Source organism: Uloborus diversus, chromosome 4, assembly GCF_026930045.1.
Source record: "Uloborus diversus isolate 005 chromosome 4, Udiv.v.3.1, whole genome shotgun sequence".
Taxonomy (NCBI): domain Eukaryota; kingdom Metazoa; phylum Arthropoda; class Arachnida; order Araneae; family Uloboridae; genus Uloborus; species Uloborus diversus.
Genome location: NC_072734.1, coordinates 139,185,785 through 139,210,036, shown reverse-complemented (window position 1 = coordinate 139,210,036; position 24,252 = coordinate 139,185,785). Strand labels below are relative to the sequence as shown.

At 32.1% G+C, this 24,252-nt stretch overlaps 1 protein-coding gene across 1 annotated transcript in view; it reads left to right on the top strand.

The window, feature by feature from the left end:
• LOC129220860 (collagen alpha-1(I) chain-like) overlaps nt 1–24,252 on the top strand; it is a 176,440-nt gene that overhangs the window by 75,038 nt on the left and 77,150 nt on the right. Inside the window, exon 5 of the mRNA XM_054855291.1 lies at nt 17,094–17,154. Within this exon, the coding sequence (XP_054711266.1) occupies nt 17,094–17,154 (61 nt within the window). The remainder of the gene's footprint in view (nt 1–17,093; nt 17,155–24,252) is intronic.

Here is a 24,252-nt window from a genome sequence, read left to right as displayed (position 1 = left end):
AATTAGTTTATATTTTTTTTCAAATTAGGAAAGTTATTTTTCTTTTTACGTTCGAAACGTGTCATAAAAATGCGTAAATATTTTTAAAATCGTATGATCGTTTATTTTTCTCAACATTTTAAACTGCAAATATAACCCAAACGCGTTAAAAAAAATATGTAAGGTTGGTTTAATGAAGTAATGTACATATTTTAATGCAAACGCATCAGACTCCTATTTTTCCCGTAACGTACTTTCTCCATACTATTTTTCTCCCTCTATTTCTCTTTAAAAAAAAACATTACATCGTGTAACAAATATTATAGGGCAAGGTGGGCCACAATGAGACAAAAAACATATTTTTAATTTTTTGTATATTAATGAGTTCTAAAGCACAGAAACATACTTGATTATATTGAAGGTATCAAATTATAGTATATTGCATCAAATTTAGCTCATTTCATGTTAGGAAGAACAAATTATGAGGCTTTATACATTCGATGAAAAGTGTCTCATTGTGGCCCAGTTACGGGCCACTGTGAAACATTAAGTAGGGCCACAATGGAACAGCTGAATATTCACTGAATTTTTGCCTAAAGTATGCAAAATAAGTACCTTTAGCTAGTTTATTAAAGAAACTTAATTCGGTACCAAGAAAAGAAAATTAAAACAAAAGAAAATTAAATATTTTATTTATTATTTACAACCAGAGTAATATAAAAGCGTATCCCGTGACTCAGGCACAGGGTTGCGAAGAAACATATTATTTTTGCTTAAAGAATATTTTAAATGTTCAAAACTTTTTTTCTTACATAAGAAACAATTTTAATTACAGTAAGCAAAAAAAAAATCATTACTATTTAAAAAGCAGGAAAAGAATAAAATAGTTAATGCCAAATATTAATTAATAATTAATTTATATAATTATTTTATACAAATATTAATTATAATTATAAAGTGCTTTGAAATAATTACCATGTTTGGCAACCTTATCAACACCGAACCGGTTTCTAGTCTTGTTTTGCACAAAGCTATGTAGTAAAATAAAAAGTTTACTTGTTATAATTAGGTTAAATATAAATATTTTTAAATGAAGCCTATCTTTTATTGTTAAATTTCTTTTTTGTAAACTAAAACAAGAAGTAGATAAGTATTCCACGCTTGCTTACTGCTGCTTGTGCCACAATGAGACGACTCATTGTGGCCCAAACAGCAAAATAAAGATTTTTGCTTCACATCATTAAAATAAACCATGAGTTAAAAATAATGTAGCTAAATGATAGAAGATTGAAGTGTCAGTAACAACATAAACTACATAACTTACCTTAATTGTTGAAGTTTTTCAAGATTATGATAGATGCAAGAAATTATCCAAATAATGTTCAGTGTGTCCAAATGGAAACTAATTTTTTTCTGTAAAATAAAAGCATAGAACAGCATGGAACTAGGAATTCTGGGAAGCATTTTGGTTGTTTTTGCTCCTCCTAGGTGGTGATAGCTGTCAGAATTGTATTTATTTTTGACATTAGAATGTCTCATTGTGGCCTATGTCTCATTAGGGCCCACCCTCCCCTACATTATGAAGGCATATGATTTTTTCCTTTACATTTTAAAGGGATATAAGATCATGTCAAGGAGTAAAGAAGCGTTTCCTTATTTCTTAGCTTAATTTCTACAGCTATTACCAGTTTTATCAACATTTCATCTCAGAAGGTTCTGAGAGGCTCTGGCGGCCGATCAGCTTAATTCTTTGATTTGGTGAATACCTTTGCAAAATGTTGTGCAAAACCATACTTAAAATCCGTGGACGTTTTGGATCTGGACGTTTTGTCCGGCTCATTTAAAATACCGTTACCTCTAATTGACAGTATTATTTCAACAGAATATACTTAAACCGGTGCATTCATGAATATGATAAGAAAGTCGAACTTACATCAATTCTATTGCTTGACGGAGGACAAAATGGCGAAATATGTAATTCAGTTAACAGACAGTGTTTGTTCTATTAGGACCACAAAACACACAACTTTTGCTTGTGCTAATATTTCATTTCGTATTTCATTTCGCTGTTCATGAATTTTTTAACAATTAAATAAAATCCATGTAATTTTTTCTGTAAACAAAAACGTTATTTATCTGCCGATTATTTCACAGTATCACATATTATCAAAGACAATTTTAGGCAATAAAACTCACTACTAATTACAGGAGAACAAATTTTGATTAATTAACTCTATAATTCATTTCGTTATGTTTTAATGCAATGCCGTACGTTAACAACATCTTGTGTAAAAGAATTCTGGGGGAGAGAGGGGAACTGTGTATTGCGTCTGTGTATGCATAATATATGCCTTTTTTTCTATGTACATGACGTTATACGAAACGTGTTGAAATTGGATCAGTTTCGAAAATGTTGAGTGTTATTATGTCACTTCAACCTACCAGGGTGCAAAAAGCGTATAAATGAACCGTAATAAATGACAAACTGATGGTAAACAGTAGCGGGAAAAGTAAAAAAACCTTTTTGGACCTCTATTTAAACAGAGAATGGGAAGTTTCATATGTTAATGAATTATACCTCCATAGGTATCTATCTATATTTCAAATAATTACTACCTTTACTGCATTAGAGGTGATATATCGCTTCCTCTTTTATCGCGTGCAATCGTTTTATAATGATGCAATTCTGTATTAACTAGCTGTATTTAGTAAGGAATGGTGCTACCGTTTCATCAATATTTATCGATTTTTTCTATCTCGTATTTTTTATGAAAATAGCTGCGTGATCCGGTTTTGCGCTGTCTACCTCTAAAATTAAAGTTTTTTCAATATAAAATGGTTTATGAAAATGTATTGAGTATAATTGAGTTCCTCAGAACTATTTATACATTTTTTTTTGTATGTCCATGGGTACAAAGGCACATGTCCGCGGGGTGAACGGGGTGTTGTACCCACGGACAAAAAAGATGGTTTTTAAGAAAAAAAAATTGAAGTTGAAAGCTTTCAGATTTTCACTTGACAAAAATTGCCAAATTAGATGATAAGTTTTAGATTCTGCCAGAAAATTTTTTCGATCGATTATCCATTCCCAGAGACCAGCAAAAATTGAAAAGTAAATTTTGTCCGTGGGTACAGCAGCTTCCTCTATATATTTTTACTTTTGTAAAAATGCTTATGACTTTCTTCCTGGCTAATTTATGGAGGTTATTGGAGTTTTCAAAAGCAGGAAGAAAATCTCTAAAGATGGTATTTTTCATGGGCTTTCCAAAGAAATCAAAATCGAGACGATAAGTTAATTATTTCGAGTAGAAAGAGTCATTTCATGACATTTTCGGGTTTTAAAATTGAAATTCTAACGTTTGGTACTAATTTAATGTTTGTAAAATCCGTACGACTCTTCTCTGGTGCAGAAGTACCTTTCTTCCAAATTTGGTCGAGATCTGGCGCAAACTGTGGATTTCTTTCGAAAACATACATACAAACATACATATAGGGGAAAAGTGGACACATGTAAACATGGTATGTTTTACTAGGATAACGTAAAGCAAACAATCTTTAAAAATTCTCAAGTAAAAGCAGTACCAGCCCTACTTTATAAACAAACTTTCAGAGCAAGAAGCCAGTTTATGTTCCTGTGGTGATAGCTTCTTTGTTTTAGCAGATACTGATGTACTTTTATCAATGTCTTCTTCGCGTAAAAACATATTTTAAACTAATTACTAAGCTAAATTTAATTATTGCAAACCATTACATGAACACTCACACAAATTTATGCCAATGTTTAAATTTTTTAATTAAATTAAAAATTCTTTATTTTTGAAAATTAGTTCTAAGGTAGATGCCTTGACACTTGTGAACGCAACATGTTAGGGAACATATAAATATTAGTGTAGGCTTATTATAAGCGTTAAAAGAGATAAATAGATTTATTATTTTTCTGAAATCGGTTTGTAAGTTTATTGTTAATTATTATTATATAATTGCTTATTATTCATTTTGTTGTTCTTTCTTTTTTTAATTCGTTAATTAATAAAAATTTAGTAGTATATAATATATTTACAAGGAAAAAAAGACAAAATATTTTTCTTTAACTAAAAACTGAAGTTTAGAAAAATTTTAAAGTTCATCATCATTTTCTGTATGAAGCTTAAACGCACTATATAACAAGAATATACTTTATATAATAAAATGTTCTTTTTTGTCTTATAAGATTTTTCTTGTCGATCTATTGATTAGAACATGCTATGAAACGTTAAATTTGACAGTGAGCAGAGTTCTATAATTCGGAAAAAATGTTTTCTTAATGACAATTACTGTACACTTCAAACTGACACAGTATAGGTGATAAACCCTTGAATGTAATTGGTATATACGTATATGGTTCATTATAACGAGTTTTTCGTTGAAATATGATGTTCTTAATGCACTTTTCAATCGTGTTCACATGTGCTCCAAGCTTGTTCACATCTACCCCCCTATAGGGGCACATGTGAACAATTGAAGACATTTTTAAAAAAATCCATAAAGTACAGAAATGATTTTTTAAAAAAACTGAAAAAATCCGATTGCACAATGAAAAGACTATTTAATCGTAGAGACCCTTTTTTTGTGAGAAATTGAAAATATTTTCTGAGAAATTAAGAAATTTAAAAAAAAAAATGTTCACATGTGCTCCTTTTACCTTACGTATATTATCTGCTTTATTTAGATGGATTTCACTGTACTATTATGATATTTTTTGCTATCTTTATTTCAAATTAGTTATACGGCATTTGCAAATTTTAGAAGTAATCCTAGTCTTAGATGCATGTCGTAGTTCTTTTAGAAGTTATTATTACTTCACATTTTATCATGTAATTTTCGGCACATTTATTTGTTTCTGCTTTTGAATTACGTTAACTGTGACTGGCGACTTCTGTAATACGAAGTTGTATATTCAAATCGGTAAAAATGTATTTTCTTCTCCTTTCTTTTGGGAGAGAAAGGTATTTCTTCAGAAAATGTCTTTTAAATCAAAATGTGAAAAGGGTAAATAAATGCTTTTATTTTATTTTATTTTTTTTTATTAATATACAAAAGGTGAACTTTGAAATTCAAATTTTCTTGATCTTTACTTGAATGATAAATTTTTCTAACAAATGTTCATTAAGAGAGAAAAATCTACAATTGAGTAAAAGCAATTGTAATTATGATTACTATGTTTATACTTTTCTCCACAACATTCCACCTCTTAGCTTTTATACTGCTCCAAACTTAGTTTTACTTCTTATGATGATTTTGATACGACGGTACGAAGTAGAATTCTAATTTACTGGAGAATTTTTAGGTAGCATGTCAAAAAACGAAATGCAGGAAAGTTCCCACAAAGCAATTTGTTGTAGGTTGAGCAACGTGTCATAACATTCACCTCAGCTACATTTTTTTTCAATGCAAAATTCTTCTTTTTATTCCTTGCATTGCTCGCTTTTTACAACTGAAATTATGATAAAAAAGGGGTAAGAGAAAACTCTCTTTTTTTTACTTCATCATCCCTGGCAAGGTGTAACTAAGAGTATATCAAATTAATATGTGCATGTTTTACATAGGAGCGGATACAGACTACCATTTTAGAGGGGTGGTCAGTGGTCATGCTGAAAAATGCCCCCCCCCCCCCCCTCCCCCTTTTCATGAACAAACCTAAGGTTTTGGGTGTAAAAAAATTCTGAAACTGCTTGAGTGTCAAAAAAGGGGGATCAAATCGGTTAAAAATAAGGCATAAACGTCACAAATTATTTTCATAAGCTATGGAACGAAGTAGTGTTTTAAGTATTCATTTTCGAAAATAATTAATGAATTGAAAATACTTCTGAAATTGTTTTCATTTCATTCATAAAGTGTTTGAACACAATGTGGACGGATACTATCGTCCATGGTTTAGAAGGGGGGGAGACGTTCATGAACCAGGGCTAAGATATCGAGGGGCCTTAAAACAAATACTGTTTTGGGACCCCGTGTATTCAAACTTTATAACTTTAGCTGTTGGCTGAAGCAGTTTTAACTATAGACTAAAGTAACTTCTGCCATTTGGGGGCCCCTAAATATCAGGGGTCCTACGCCACGGCCTAGTTGGCCTATTCAGTAATCAGACCCGATGACCCTCCCCTTGTATCCGCCACTGGTTTTATAACATACGTCTTTCAACTTCTGTAAAATAAAAACAGAAACACAAAAATGTTCTTAATAGTAATGACAAAATTAAACGCTAAAAGGTATGGTAAAGCTCATTTTTCATGCTTTGAATACGGCGCCCTTTTATCTGGGTATCTTCATCTTTATTGTTACGATAATTGTTCTTAATCATTAACGTTTATGTAAATATATACATTATAAGAGGGGAAAAAAGCGAATAACACTAATTTAATTACACTAACAACGATAAACTGAAACAGTAAAACAAAATATTAGTTCCGAATCATATTTCATTACCTTGCGAAACATCCTCGTAAGATTTCCGCCATCTCAGAATTTTACTTTTGGGAACAATGTACTTTTAAACCTATCTGGTCACAATAACAGCTCCCCAGAAATGAGCGTGAACGTTTTCTGGAAGCATTTTTGGTTGTAAAGAAATACATATTTCTGGCAGCGAATAACAGCAATTACGAAACAAAGACATCAAACGATCCGTACGCTCGTAAAACGGAAATAAATGGGAAGTTGAGGTTGTTGCGCGGAGAGCAGTTACAGGGCCAGAAATCCCATCCCTGCAAACGGTGAAGCAGCAGCGCTGTCATAAATATGTCGGAGGTTTAACACTCTACGATCTTTTTTAACACTTTTGTAACTATGCGTGAATAAGGAGGGAGAAATGGCACGGCATTATTAAGGAACCCCGTTTAAAGGAAACGGAACTACCTTGACCTTATCGTTTTTTACGAGCAAATTTTTATTCGACTGTAACGAGGTTTGAAAGTTTCGGAACGATAAGGAATAACTTCGGAAAGAACAGTAGTGGAATGCATTTCGAAAATAACTTCTTGTTTCATTTTAACTATAGAGATGACTGCGAAAATTCATTCTCACCGCGAGTTTAATTACGAAAATTAGTCCAGGTATGTATTCTTATTGCGAATCTTAAATACAGAGGATATTATATGTGGTGTTCCACAAGGTTCAGTTTTAGGGCCGTTGTTGCTTATTACTTTAATTAGCTACATTTATGGAAGGCTGTCTGGAAACATCAATATTTCTGCTGATGATGTCAAAGTTATGGGAATTACTGGCAGTGAAGAACTGCTTCAAGAGGATTTAGATCAGATTTCTTAGTGGACATTTCAGTGGGGTATGTCGTTCAATAGTGGAAAATATTAAGTGCTTCATTTAAATCATGTAAATGAGCGTGCAGGCTGTTATTATTTACATGGATCCATCATTGACGAAAAGAAACTGAGTGTCCTAACTGATCCAGACTAACAGATCCAAGTTTAATCAGCAGCGCAGCACAGCAAGTAACAAAACCAAAAGAACGCTGGGTAAAATCAATAGGTGTAATTCACTTAAATCTAAGCGAGTTTTTCTAACTTTATACTGGACTTTAGTTAAGATCTCTTTTAGAGTTATGCTGTTCAATTTCAGTCCCCTTAACTGTAAAAAGATAATATTGGAAAAAAGATGAAAGAAATGCTACTAAATTAGTAAATAAACATCCAGATTTAGATTATGATTCGAGGATTAGAAAGCTTTGTATGATAATTTTGGTTAAGGGAGAGTGAAGTATAGGACATGATCCTGTTATTTAAATTTATTGAAAGTTAGGATATTAATTGGCTAATTTTTTACACGAGATGGCTAAACCAGGCGTCATTGTTTTAAAGTTTTCAAATCCCAAACTCACCTTGAAGCTAAAATAAATTCCTACTTCAATAATAATTCTTTCTAACTTCATAGGCATTTGGCAAAGTTAAACAAAGCAGCTATTACTTACAATGGAGTTAAATAGCTTTAGGAGAGTTCTTGATCTTAATCGAGGTTTGATCCATTGATTATTACTAGCCTGTCTAAGTCAAAAGCCTGTTTGTGCCTTAATTATTGTTTGAAAAAACAAATTATAGCTGGAGTTTTACTAAAATATTTTGCCTAACAATTCGAATTGATTGAACTTGGCATTTTTTTATTTGGTCCTTTCATTTCAAGATTTTTTAAACTTTTAAAAAGATATATTGAAATAAGTTACAGAGAGATAGATTGTTGTTGAGGGGGACGGGAGGGGGGATCGATTTTGACCTACGGGAAAGCAGGCTCGTTTGGCGCTGAAGAATGTCTTGTTTGTGATTTAAAATATAATCAATGCTACTTCAGTAATTTAGTTGCATATTATTTTAGTTTTGATACTAAATTGATTATTGATATGTAAAATCTTTATTTTTCATTCTTAATGTTTGATAAGGTTCTCTTTTTTCTTTTATTATTTATATATATATATATATATATATATATATATATATATATATATATATATATATATATATATATATATATATATATATATATATATATATATATATATATATATATATATATATATATATATTTATATATATATATATATTTGGCAGCAATGAAAAAATAAAATGCGTTTCTTTTGAATGAACTTGTGTAATTTAATATTTACCTTTTTTTTTATTTATTACTATTTTGTTTGGCAGTGGTTGAAAAGAAAATAAATTGTAAGGAAAGAAAATTATTATCAATACTAGAAAATCGCCCGTCAAGATATGACGGGTGAAAATTGCTTCTACATTTGAACGAAGCCACTGCCTGTTTGATGATAGTTGAAATTTTAACCCTAACTCCAGCGGACTAACCCAAAACTCCGGTAGATATCGTTCATTGTTGACTACTTTTTCGTTTCTTCATTCTCCTGAAATATCACAGTTTTACCAGTAAAACAGTTAAGTTATTGGGTCCTGTTCAACCGTGTCACAATAAAGCTTTTCCCTGCATTTTAAACATTACCAAAACATGTTATCAAAATATCATTTCGTGGCGCGAGTTTCATTGTTGATGACGTCAGGAGCGTTACTCGATCATTGGCTATTATATATATGAGGATTATCTGGTTTAAATTACATGCCTTTGTAAAGAATTTTTTTTATCTTAATTTGTTTCTGTTTTTTTCCTATTCAGATTCAAAATTTCATATCGGAAATTTTGTTGCCCTATAATTTGTTTCTCCTACCGTTGCACACTTACACAATAAAAACACGAATGCTTTGGAATTGGTATCGTTGCTGCTGCTTGTTGTCGCCTCCGCTATCAGCTATCTCTCATTCGTGTTCCAGAAATGGAAAATTTGCATGTGCCATCCTGGAGAAAATATGTCTAAAAACTAATAATGATAATTAATACCTGGTGATGATGATGATCCTTTGTATAACGCAGAGGTTTCCAAACTTTTCCGATTCGCTGTACCCTATAAAGCATTAGAACTTTCTCACTGCACCTTCGTTTACCTCTTCTATGTAATTAACATCGTGGACACTTCACAGCACCCCTCGCCTAACCCTGCGGCACCCACTTTGGGAACTCCTTTCATAACGTTTGTGTTTGGCTCTCTCTCTCTCTCTCTTTCCCTCTTTTTTTTCAGACGAAATGTTCGAACTACAATGTTAAAAATGTACGTATTGAAAACATACAATCAATCTTGCCTGAAATCAAAATCGTACAAAAACGTAAAAACTTCCTCTCCTAACACATTCCTTTTCTACAGCCTTTATCGTTTTTTTTTTCCTGCAAATCCTTTATCTAAATAGCGCCGAATAAAATCATTCCTGATTCTAAACACTCTTAACCGCAGCACCACCAACAACATTTTGTAATTAATTCTCAACGCTCTTAAAATATCACCACGGTCAAGGCTAGCCAAGAAAGAATGCGCCTTCAGGCATTTAAATGACTCGCTTAATATGTTTCAGACGATTTCCAGGCCTTACACACAGAACTGTAGCTCATATAAAACATACTATCTCCATATCTACTGCAATGAATATTACGTTAGGTTTTTTTTTATGCCATGTGGTTGATAATTAATCCATTGGGTACAGACCCTTCAGAAATCGCATTTCATGTCACCTCTGGTGATGAAGAGTTATTATGGATCTTTATCGGTACTTTTTGCTAAAATTACTCCTCACTGCTGCGTTGTTTGACATTAAAACATAAATTTTGACGCCAGACTGTGTGCGTTTCAACCAATTTGTGAGCAGAATTTTGTTTCAGTAAAATTTTTTCTTTGATTTCTCCTCGTCATCCATTAAAGAAAAATACAATATATGATTACCTATTGTATATTTTCGAGAACAATCAATTAAAGGAATTTTTCAGTTGTTCCATTTCGCATCAATAGATTATTTTCTTTTCCGCTTGAATATTGTTCTAATTGGGGGTCCAGCTAGCAGACAAGAATAAATGCCTGCATAACTACGTTTGAATTTATAATTAAGCTTACATGGCTTTAAAACTCACTTCTGGAATAACATCATGTCTTTGTTGTTGTCAAGTTCCATCGTGATTTCTGCGTGTATATGATATGTTTTGACTAACAGGGATCTACTTATTCGCAACTCCAGAGCGCGAATACGCTACCTTGCGGTCATTAACAATACTACCGAAAAAGGTAAAACATTCCATTCCACTTGTTTTCTTTGGGATAAATTACAGGCTTCAGACAGTTTGTGGTGTAATGTATTTTCAGAAGAACAGAAAAGAAAGCTTCCCACAAACACGATGAAAAATTATTGTCACTCACAAAGCGTCAAAGCAAGTTATACGTTGCGGCATTTGTTTGTTTTACCTTTTCCATCCGCCATTAGACAGTGGCTGCAACGCCCCTTATAGTTTATTGGAGTTGCGAATTCGATATTCAAATAGCTATGTTCCAGCGTGCTGTAATTGTATAATGGTTTGTGTTTCGCAGTGGCTGATTGTTCATTTCATTCAAATGCATTTGCTTATTAGTTGTTTTAAGTACTAAAATTGTCAAACAAAACTGTTGTTTAGTTAATATTTTTATGAATTAATTGTAAACGTTTATTTCAAAAACCCGGGCGAAGTTTTCTAATTTTAATGAATAAAAAAAGGTAGTCGTCCAATCAAATTTCCCTATTTGAATTGCAATACTTTTTACTGAATAAATACTCTTAAATGTGTAACTCTTTCAGTAAAGCATCTTTTAATCCCTGTCAAAAAAATTTATTATGTCCCTAAAAATGTTTCTTACGAAATTTTAAAACATGCCACTTGGCTAGTTTTTCAAAAAAAAAAAAAAAAAAAATGTTTTTTTTTTTTTTTTTTTGAAAAACTTGTCAAGTTTTTTTTTTTAATTAGCGATCTGTCTGAGAATGTTACTTTCTATTATTGTACTAAGGAATCCCACTATGTATAAGAAATTCATTTAACTTTTCATTCAATAGCTTAACAATAATTAAATCAGAAATTCTACCGTTTATTGTGAAAATTGAAATCTAAAAAAAATATTTTAAAAATGCATAAATATTAAGTTATACAAGATAGTTAGCACCCTCAATTAGTTTTCCAAGCAAGTTTTTAGTAATGTAATAATTTTTTATCTATATTATTTATGCGTTCAAATACTGATTGCTGATTTTCTTTCCTTTTTAGGAAGGTGGTGAAGGCAGAGGTGACGTTGGAATTGATGATACCGATGTAAGTGATGTCTTTTTTTTTTTTTTTTTTTGAGTTATTCTGGATTGTAGGTTTTTTAAATTTTTGGCTTGAGAAAGGTGAAATTTCATCATAAAACGAAACTAATTTTTATAGAATACAATTGGAAGTGATGTCATGGATTGGTTGCCATTTGGTAGTATCCAGTCAAATTCAGCACCAATTATGAGATGACGATTTTAGTGTCAGCTTAGCGGTATGGCGATACTTAGCAAAATTTCTCAAGATTCCTTTGTTAAATAATTAATAAAATTTCGATCGACAATCACCTGCAAAAGCAGTGCTTCTTGTACTGCCTATAATCTAGTCTTTCTTCTGTTAATAAAATGCAGTAGAAACCCGATTATTCGAACTCTATTAACCGAAACCTCATTTAACCGACATGGGTTTTCTTGGATTTTATTTATTGGTAAGTAAAAAATATTACTTTAATGTTACCGAATGCAACCATTTCTATTGTAGGAAAAGAATTCCTTGTGCATTTCTATTGCCTCTCTTCCTCAGCCTATCAGTCAATTTCTTGAACACTGCAAATAATTCCAGTTTTTAAAATGCTGTAAAATTCGAAAGTGTTCAAAGGAAAACGTAATATTTTCGTAATAAGTAATTATTTTTTCATTACGTATTCATGTTTAAAACCAAAGAACAAAAAAATGAAGTTGACTGCATAATAAAACAATCTATACATATAATAAAATAAGATGTTTGTGTGTGTGTGTGTGGCGCGCTTTCCGGGAAAACGGTAAGGCCTAGAAAGATGAAATTTGGTATACAGGTACAGTTTCTGCCGAAGAAGTGCACCTCGGGCTTCGATTTTTGATATTTTAATTAGAAAAAAAGTTATTTAATATTTTATGTGTTTTTTTTTGCACTTTTTAGTACTTTTTACCTCACAGACCTCGAAACAATCGCACCACACAAATGTTTTTGTACTATAATGTTGGAAATTTAATTTTAAATATGATGAATGAAAAAATTTTGAAGATAGAGCAATTTTTGTATTTTTTATGAATTTTTGAAAAAACCTTCAATTTGCATTTTTTCCTGGGTTTTACATTTTTCTAATATCATCCTGCGAGAAGTATCAAAGCCTCATTTCTAAAATTTAAGTTGGTAATAGTAAAATCATTTCGCCCTCTTCAGAAGAAAAAAATTCTTTTAAAAAAATACGCAATAGTTTTTTTTTACAATTTTTTTAATGCTGAACACATCATATCTTTCTACGCATCGGTCGAAAAAAGCATTCTTCAATCATCTATGCTTCTGACGTCACTACTTGGATTTCGATTCGATATTTACGACGGAATCTTAATCGCAAACAATGTTAATCTTTTTTTTTTTTTTTTACTATATAGCTTACTTCTACATTTTATGACGTGATGACCACGTGTTTTTCCGGCAGCGCTTTCTTTCTTTCTTTCCTTTTTTTTTTGTTTAATTTAGGGAATGCATTTATTTCATTTTCCATCTCCCCTCCCCCCCCCCCCCAAGCTGGACGTTTTGCTGTTTCGATATTGCGTTACATTTCATAGTTGTGCGCATTTAATTCAATAAAAACAGCGAGATTTTTTTTTATTTGTCACTTACTTTACTTTGTTACTTTTTGCACACTACGGGGAGTTTTGGAGATAACTTTTTTTTTTGTTCTACTTAAATAAAAAAAAGCGGTTTTTTGAGTGATCTTTGTTTTTATTAGGAAATGAGCGGGGAGGTTAAACTAAATAGAGATGTAAAAGAAAATTTAGAGATTGATCGTAAAGGTAGATAGCCACCGAAGGCGGCAATCTTGGCGTAAAAATGTGAATGGCGCAAAAAAAGATAATATGGATTAATTAATACTGCAGCCAAATTTGTTTAAACAGCCGCCGAAGGCGGCAAACTTGAAGTAAAAAGGTAAATGACAAGTTAGCCAAACAGCCGCCGTAGGTGGCTGCTTGCATAGAAAGGTGAATGGCGTAAGAAGGCGAACCAGCTGGTCGCCGCAGGCGGCTAGTAAATAATAAAGTTAACTGTATTATATCTTATTAAATTTACGCTGCACTTTCTGGTTTGATATTATTTATTGAACATATCTATTGTCTTTAATTATAGTAGTATAATTCAACATTTTATTTAGTAGTTATTTGACAACTAATTCCGTGTTTAAATAACGAGGTAAAACTTAAACGGTCTCTTAACAGCCTGTTTGAGTATTCCTATTTTATCCAAAAATGTCGATTTACCGACGATGGTTTAGTCGCAATCAATCCGGTTAATCGAGACGATGATGTATTGATTTTTACGTTATGTATTTTATGGAGTTAATTCCTAGCCATTGAAAACTAGATTAGATGCACATTAGCACATTTGGACTATTACTGATATTGTACATGAATTGACTTTTAACTATCCTAATATTAGATACTACATTGCATTGATGATCAATTTTTCCCAAAGAACTGTCCAATTCAAACCATTTCACTAACCCCCAGCGAGCCTGAAATCAAGATCGCAATATTTTGAGCCTAACATCATAATCAGACTTTTATCCATCATCCGAATCCGTCAAGCAAGAACAACCATCTCTCAGATACGATCAAAAATCACACATATCAATTCCAACCGCACCTCTTGCATTCGACAAATCTACAATTACGGTAACAGTATCCCCCCATTGCGGACGTTTGCATTGCGGATCCTATTAAGTCGCAATTTGTGTAATGATACCTCATCGTCTTCCAAGTTCCGCCATTGTACACCGTAACTGGGAATTGGAGTTCGTTTCTAATTGCCGTAACAATGTCTCTACTTTTGTCTTTAGGGGAACAAAGGTTCATTCAGAATAGAACTTGGTAGCACGGCAAGTCTCTTAGTAAACCCCGACTTGTTGCTTTGTTCGAAATTATAAATGGCCTTAAGAGCAAAACAGCCTTTTGTTGAGTCTTGAAAAAGGAGAGCGACTGTTGTTTGTTGTGTTTGTTTTAAGCCTACGCAAATGTTTAGCAATTAGTTTAAATTATAAATTTTATGTAATTACCTGCTGAGTTGGTGTCATTTTTATAAAGTGTGCCGTTGAAAGCTTTTTGGGTTATAATTAGAGCTGAACTTGTTAATGAGCAAAGTTTTTCTTTTTCTAAAACATTTCGGTATTTCTGAATAGTGAGTTTCATTTCAAAAAAAAAATCCATTGTAATTTATTAATTTACTGAAGCAAAAAAATTTCTCACCACTAGAAAACAGTAAAGAACATAGCACTAATTGAAAACTGACGTTTAAAATAACGAGTTACTTTTGCGGAAATACTAAGAGGATTTAATTCTCTCATATCACAGGCCTGTTACCTCATTTTAATTTATTTTAAATGTAATTCGCCATATATAACTCAATTTACCATACTAAAGCCAGCTCCTGGTTTATTGCGGAAACTCACTGCTTTTTAGCAAAGATTTTACCTTTAACTTCATTTGAACCGCATCATATTGTGCGGACTTGCTAGTGCGATAAACTGATTTTTGCCCCCCCCCCCCTTCCTCCAGGTTGATGTTAATCTCAGCTTTAATGGGAGGACATTTGTAATTTAGCTCGGTTATTGACTATTTCATACCGATCTTCCGTAACAAGTTCGTTCATAACAAGGACGAAACTGCAGTCCTCTGGATGTCACAACAGGGCTGACGGTACATCCAGGAAGATGCTATGTTTTACAAAATTTTTGTCCGGCCAAAAAAGAGGTCGGCTTAGATTACTCACAGCTTTTATTCAAAATTCATTAAGTTTATTTTTTAAAGGAAATTTGCAATCGATTTACATAAATATTATATAATTTTAGAATCATAAACCAATATTTAAGGGAATAGCTTTCCCCCCCTCAACGACAACACTGCAAAATGTTTTCGTTACTGTGAAAGATCCGAATTGGAGTTTGTTGACTTTCACTGATTATTCAACAGAGATATTCGGTCATTTGCCGATATATTTGCTAGGTGAATATTGATGGTTACCACTGATTGTCGACAGTTACCAGGTTTTGGGCATATGGGGGGGGGGGGGCGGTAATATATTACTAACTCCTTTGTGCAAATTAATGAAAAACAAAAAGAAATTCGTTCAGACTCCAGCAGTTTGTTCTGAACTACTGAGTAGTTTATACTAACACCACTGTTACGCTTGTCTTTTGTAAGCCAAAACATACTCTTAAAGGATTATTTTAACTACTAGAAAATCACCCGTCAAGGTATGACGGGTGAAAATTTTTCTACGTTTGAGCGAAGCAATTGCCTGTTTTGTGATATTTTGATGGTTGAAATTTTAACCCTAACTCTAGTGGGGGACTTAGTCCTCAACTCCAGTAGATAGCGTTCATTTTTTACTATTTTTTTTTTCTTTTTTCTCCTAACATGATAGTATTACTATTAAAGCAGTTAAGTTACCGGATCCAGTTCAGTCTTTTCAAAATAAAGCATTTCCCGGCATGTTAAATATTACCTAAACATATTATCAAATTATTATGCCGTGTAGCAAGTTTCATTGTTGGTGACGTCAGGAGCGTTACTAGATTAGTAAATTCGCTATTATGAAGATTTCCAATTAAAAATGCACTGACTCTGTCACTTCTTGCACGCTTTTGGCCACCATGGTTTTTACAACGAAATAAAATTGAACCTGTCTCATTTCATGGACTGCACCCGTCCTTACTTTCCATTTTGAAACATAGTCAAGTTAGGTAAGATTAGTGTAATCATAGATGATCGTCTTTCGAAAGATTGAGATTCTAGTTTAAAATAGCAAAAGCAAGCACTTTCAAATCGTGCACTGAAGACACTACTAACAAGCACGCACGGGCGGGATGAAAAGCAAAACGTTTTGTTTTAGTGTAGTGTTATGACAAACAACACATATTAACCTGCACAATGACATATGAGGCAGTGAGAAGCAAAAGGATGTAAAAGTTTTGAATGAAACGTGTTTAAAGATAAGGTTCTAGGTAGGTTTTCATTGAAGTTTTTCTAAATCATGCTGAATAGCAGCACCTACCCGGGCTACTAGTACTATCTCTTGTCCCATGACAGAGGCGAGGTTCACCTGCCATTTGTACTGATTATCTCCAAATTTTTAATTTTGCCACTTACATCCCTTTGCTTCTCACTGCCTCATATGTGAGTGAAAAAGCGGTATGCTAGTAGGTTGGTCTAATTCTACTCTCCTTATATACTTGTAGCTACGCCAATATCAGCCAAAAAAAAAATCAAACTTTCTCTTTTGTTCACATTAATTCTCCCAAGGTTGTATTCTTGTATACGTACATAACTGCAATACCTATGTACTGTTTCATCAGTTCTGTTTTTAATTCACTTAACAATAGCAATTGCGTAAAAAATGACTTTTTAATTATCTGTGTAATTTCTTTTTTGCAGGTGAGAGATGATGACGACTTTCCTCCATTCTCGTCTGAAGCTCCAGGTAAAGCAGATCAAGGTAAGATGAACCAAACACAAAACTTAATTGCGCAGGACACATCATTGAGGAAAATGAATTCTTGGACTAAGGGCTTTCTAATTTTATAAATACGTATTTAATTGAAATGTTGTTATTTAATTAAAATTGTTCCATGAAACTTATCTGCTATCCCTCGATGCTTTATCTCATTTTATTTATTTATCCTATTTATTTATTTGCTCTCCCCCCCCCCCTTTTTTTTATCCCTTCAATGTTTACTGGCGTATTGTACAAGAGAACGGTTCTTTATTTTTATTCAGAGTTGCTTTAAGTTTGAAAAAACGAAATGAATTTTTAAAAATGAAATAAAATGTATATTACATTTTTTCAAATGTTTGTTTTTAACATCGGTAAATCTCTTAGTAACCCGCAGATGCGTTAATTTAAGAAGCTTTACACTGAAGAATATTTTTTTTTCTAAATTAAGATTTCGTAATATGGATGACTAGATATTTTTAGCAATCTAAAGTGCAGTTTATGTAATTAAAAACTGAACGCCATCTATTTCAGAACTTCAGCAATCTGGGATATTTTTTAGAATATCAATTTATTTATCTAAATTAATTATCCATTATCTGATACTTAGTAATGATTCACTACTGTAGTTAAGATTTTGTTATTCATTCCGTCGGTTAATCTGTGTACCACAATTATCTAATAACAGAAACGTATTTTTTTTTAATTCAAAAATAAGAGATAAATTTGTTTCGAAATAAATTTTCAGATAAAAGGAAATAACCAACGTTTGAAGCAAAAATTACAGATTAATGCATTCACGTGTTTCGGGGTTTCAAGGAACCCCTTTTGCAGTGCAAGATAGTGAACTTTTGAATGTAAAGACTTATTGTGTGGATGGTGAGATATTTTTACAATAGATGATCTCTTTGTTCTAGAAACTTTCTCAAGATGTAGCGAACGCATTGCTTGGGTGCATTTTGGTTTTTGGGGAGGCAATTTAAAGATAAACTAATTGTTTTACATATTATTGTATGAACATTTTGTTTAAAATTATATATTGTTTAAAAGTTTTTTTATGACCAAATGAATGGCCATCCTTCCGTTAAAAAATGTTTTGGACAGTATGCATTAATCCTTAATTTTTATAAGAAAATACATTATTTATGCGGTGATCTACGGTCGAAAAGGATTAGAAACATATTTTTAGACACTAAATACAGCATCTCTGATTTGACTTAATCATGAAAACTTTTACTGCGGTACTTCTTTTTAATCTAAGTCGAAAAATGTAAATTTGTTCCCGAAATGAAGAATTAAACTAAATGAATTTTGTAGTAACTAGTTCAAACAAATTAGTTTATAGAGTTACAATTTTTGAAACTTAAAGTAACTGCATTTGAATTTCACAAATGAATTCCTTTTTGAAACTCAAAAGTAAGAATGCAACATTCATTTCTAAAGAAATATTCTGCTTGGCTATCTGATGAAGCACTATTTCGTCAATCACAAGTGTTTTTGATCTAATTATTAATGGCGTTCGTTCAACTAAAGCTTACCCTTTCTGCGTCGAGTTTAAAATATCACAAATGCTTCCTTTTTTAAAGCTCAGAAATGAAAAATATACCATTTATTTCCAAATAAATTTTAAATTTTTCATCGATGACAAGTTTTCCATTTGATCTAATATGTCGTTAGCAAAGTCAAAACCTAATTTGGTTTCTTATTTTAGAAAATATTTATTAATTGATGAAATGTTTCATTTGGTTGCCTTTGAAAACTAAAGATATCTTGGCATTTAAATTTCGGAGATATTTTAATTGTTTGTTCATATTATCATGGGACAAAAAGCGCTTTACTCAAAAAACTGCAGTTTTTTCTCTGTAATAGACAGTCGAGTTTTATTCCAATCAATTTAAAGGTATCTTAGATTTGAAAGCTTTCTTCACTACTAATTTGAAATTCAGTTTTGATTTTGTCTGAAGGTGCAAGAAATAATACGTTTAAGCGTAATAATAATGTGTGTTGTGCGTAATAATAATAATTTTTTGCGTTACATCAATTATTCTACACTGTTATAACCAGGGGTTACCGACGAGTGAATATATTCCCCCTAAGGTGAAAGCATGGTGCCCAAGGGTGCCATGCTAGTCAGGAAATAGAGCAGGGTTAGGAAAACAGCAGACAATCGCAGACAGGGGTGCCAAAACAGCAAGCAATCACTAAATGACTCGCTGGCGCATGCGCTTCCAGCATACATTCACCATTCAACCACTTCAATATGGCGGTCGAATGATAAGTTGCATCTGTGTGTGGCCTTCTATGTCTTTCACATTGAATGAAGTACACTATTGGATTAAATCTCAACTTTTCTAGGATAATTCTTTAAAATAACAAGTAAGTACAGCTTTTGATCACTTTGTAGCTTTTAGGGCTTTCAAACATAGTTAAAAGTACGTTTACTGCTTTTCAGTTACTGTTAATCCGTTACGGTACCGTAGTACCGTCAGTTTAGTTTTAGTTTATCGTTACTGTCGTGAAAATTCCATCATTCAAAATGCTACTAAATATATCTATCATTATTTTCTTGAGTACTCGATAAGCAACATTTAATCACTAAAATAATAACCGCAATAAGAATTATCAATAATCAACAAGTGAGAACCTAAATAAAAATGATTCTTGTGCTTCGTATATTACTACAAAACAGCAAGCGCAAAAAATAAAAAAGAAATCTCTCTCCGTAGGGTCAGGTGGGGTAAAATGGGTAGTCAAAATATATGGTTTTAAAAACAAAATATTTTAAATTAAATTTGCATTTTCTTGAGTGGGACATTATACTTGGCTGTTCTGAGTTCTGTTTCACAAAATACATATTTCCAATAGATTATTTTTTAGTGAGAGGTAACACTTTAAATTGAAGTAGATAAATTCAAGCCGCATGTTGTCTGCTTAAACTTCTATCTCCAGCTCCTGATTTTTGAGAAATTTTTATTACTATGTCATAATATCTTTAGTTGGACATTTTTGTTGCTGCTTCAACTTACAGGGAAGAAAAAAACGATTTTTTTCTATTTTTAATCTCATATTTTGAAAATGGGGTAAAATGGGTGTATGGTTAGGCTTATCATTCCAGCAAGTTGTTTTAAAAGTTACAACAGTATATTTTCCTTTACATGAATATTAATGCATTTGTGGTTAATTTAAAATGATTGAAACATAAAAGTATGCAATGCCATGACTTTATGAAATAAACTTCGCTCCATCATAACAAATAAAAAGAAGCCAGCGGTATACTTATTGTAGAGTTTTTTGCACTCGCGCGCAAAATAACAATTTCCTCAGAATATGCTAGGCCCAGCCTGTAGTTGGTCGTCACATTTGTATTTGATTGCAATCAGATGCTACCAATTTCTCTAATGTACTTTCAAATTCTCAGAACACATCCTAGTTTAAATCCGAAAATTATACCTCACAAAACACAATTTCGTCACCTTATAAAGATTTGAAAAGTGCAATATTGTCTGCAATTTCAACAAGAGCTTCAGATTTGACAACTACCTGCATGAGTTATTTAAAACAACTTAAATGTATGCTGCAAATACAGGAATTATTGACAAAGGTGTTTCAGAAAGGCTAAGAGTTAAAAGTGAAAAAAATAATGAATTAAAAAACATGAAAATAAAAAATAGTGGAAAAAGAAAGTCCATTCAGAGGAAGTATATGGAATAGAAACTGCTAAAAATATGCTTATGAAGCAAAGTTTAACCACAGGTGTCTGGGTATAAATATTGTACTTAGAAGAAACAAGCAAGAAAGAATTGACGACAAATATATGGCTGTTGAGAAAAATATTACAAGATGAAATATTTTTAAAAAATCCAAGATGGGGGATTTTTTTTTCCTGATGTAGACAACATGATTTCATTAAAAAAAACATCAAATAATACAACAAATTAATGAGCCACAAGTTAACAATAGATGCCATTACTTTTTTTAAAGAATGACAAGTATGGATATCGTGCATGAAAGAAACCTCATTAATATTTTATCAAATTTACTGTTTGCACTATTTTTTTAAAATTAAATTATAAAATTTTGTTAACCGACTCTTAAATCTATATTATCACACTGCATTGAACAAATAGTATGCTTATTTATCACTTCTTAGACTTCAATACCCATTTTACGCCACAGGCTACCCATTTTCACCTGCATGGGGTGAAATGGGTATAGAAAACATATAGTCATAAACACTCCTCTCAAAAATAAATTTGTATCAAATTATGTGTGAAAATCATTTAATTCTACTCTCAACATATATGTAATGTACACATAAAACATAAAAAATTAGAAACAAAATATTTTGACAAAAATATTTGAGTCAACATCCAAAAGTAGGCAATTTTATACCCATTTTACCCCACCTGACCCTATAGCTTTTTTTTTTTTTTTTGCTTTTTCTTTCAAGTGTTTGAATCATTTCCTGTTAGCGATTAATATTTCGATAGCGTTAGGAATTTCTTTAGGATTTTAAACCGGCGAAAAATTTCATGTGCATTTTATTTTACTGTTACTCTTGATTGAAATTTTGAATGTTCGAGAAACGATTTTGTTTTTCCGTAACTTTTATTTCCCGGGATATTTTTTGCTCTTCATGTAAATAATTCATAAGTACCTATACACTTTACTTTCGGTGCGGTTATTTCTCACAAATGATCATTAACTTAACTATGATTATTGAAATAATTACTCGTCTTTAGCTTTAAATATATTTGTGAACCCTCTTTGATACCAAGTAAAGTGGGGAGATATTTATTGTTTTATTCATTTTTAATATTACTTTGTAAAAAAAAAATAAATAAATAAATGAAAACTCATCAGTACGCAGAATTTTTTTTCACAAGTTTTTAACAGCCGAGTGTTATTATAATTACTATTATTATTTATTTTATTTATTTTTAAGAAAAGGATAAAAATTTCACAGGACCGCAATGTTTTTCATTTGTTTTTACCGACCCGTGGGTCAAAAGAGGTTGAGAAACACTGATGTAGAGTGATCAGATGAATTAAAGCAATGAGCACTTCTTAACTATGTTGAAAACTCTGAAATATGATCAAATGCTGTAATTACAAGTTTTAATCATTTCCAGTACTGAGTTCATGCAATGTGAAAAACGTCCAAAACGTAGAATATCATAAATCAAAACAAAAATATATATTAAAAAAAAAAAAGAATTATACAACTGTATTCAAAACGCACACAATCGGGGGAGGGAGGAGGAGGATCTACAGTAAGGGTGCCATTTCTCTCTCCGAAGGTTCATTCTTTTCACCCCAGCTGCCTATTTTTTAAAAGGTGCCTCTTTTTCACCCTAGTTAGAGGTGCTATTTCGGTTCCGTATTGGGTGCCGCTGGTGAACAAGCGTTTCACCCTGAAAGGTGCCGAATGTAACCTGTAGTTTTAACAGTGTATGGCATTTGCGAATAACTGTGCATTTGTCTAAATGTACAAGAAATGATATATTCCTATTGACATTGAGTTTTGTCCTCCAGTGGTTCTGTGTTGTAAAAAAAAATCATTCCATGATATTGAGGAACTCCAACTTCTTTCGTTTCGGCTTTTTAATTTCATCACTTTTATCAAATTTTATGGCATCTACGAATCGTTGTAAATTTGTCTGAATGTGCAAACAATACTACCTTTCTTTTGTTATTGCAGTTTGTCTTCCACTGGTTCTGCTGTTAAAAAAATCATTTAATGGTATTGAGAAACGCAAACTGCTTATTTTTCGGCCTTTTAATTTCGTCACTTATATCAATCATTTTATGGCATGTGCGCATAGTATCTTCCTTTTCCATCGAAACCTCATTTGCAAGGGCGAAGTAACTATTATGCTCTCTGAGGAAATTTTAAACGCTTTAAAAAAATTCCAAAATACGAACTTAGGAAAGAGAGAGAAAAGAATATTTCAATTGCAATTAGCATTATTTTCTTTCATACCCTCTTAAATTTCCTCATTTATTTTTCCCCCAAGTCCAATGTGTAGATTGAAATCGCTTTGTTTTCGTATGGATGATGAAAGGCAAGAAAGCAAATGAACCGGATATGGTATCGTGTAAGGTACAGCGCATTCCTTTTCCATCAAACAAGCCTTAATCATTCCTCTTTCTTTTGTCTAAGCCTTGAATTCAATCGTTTCATTCATTATCCCATGAAATCATAGGAGGAACTGAATTTCATGAATAAAATCTCATTTATTTAAGTTTTTTTTTTATTCTCTCTCTCTTTTTCACTTTTCTTTCCGCAATCTTTAATTTCCTCTTGTGCTTGGTGTTGAGTCTTCTCTCTTTAACTGATGTTTATACAAAAGAGAAAAAAAATCTTCCCGAAATTAATTTTATCTTTATTTCATGGATTACATAACTGCTCACACCCTTTAATATTAGATTCATTGCAATTTAGCTCATTAAAGTACGTTTTATTACGCCTGTTTCCGTTCATCATTAATTTTCATACTCATTTTTTTTTTTCATTTTACTCATAATAGGCTTATTTATTTAGTTATTTTAAGGTGAGAAATATTAGGAGGAATGAACTTTTACTACAGTTTTCTTTATAATTCGTTATATCGCACTAGTATTTGAAACTCTAGTGGGACAGTTCAAAAAACACTAGTTGATTTTTCTCAAATTTTGATTTTTTTTTTCTCAGATCTGAAACTCAGACATTTTTTCCCGACAACAGTAGGCCGCACATTTTTTATTAGAATTACTTTAAGGTAGGGGCAGTCGTGCCACCAATACGATATTTTCTTATTTCTTTCTAAACATCTAAACGTGCGTTTTTACTTGAAGTATTTGTAGTGCGTAAACTCTCGTTGAACTATCTGTCTATCCTTGGACAAGAAATGAAGTTTGTTCAAATCTGCTAACCCTTGTGAACGTTGACTTGTTACCAGAACATCAGAGTCGTAGTCGAAGAGTCGAAGTTGGACCGATTTTGAACTAAAGGAGTCGAAATCGAAAGTTTAAAGTACAGCAGAGTCTCGAAAATCCGAGGTAATTGGGGCTCGCGCCACCTCGGATTACTGAAAACTCGGATTATCCGAAAAATTCTTC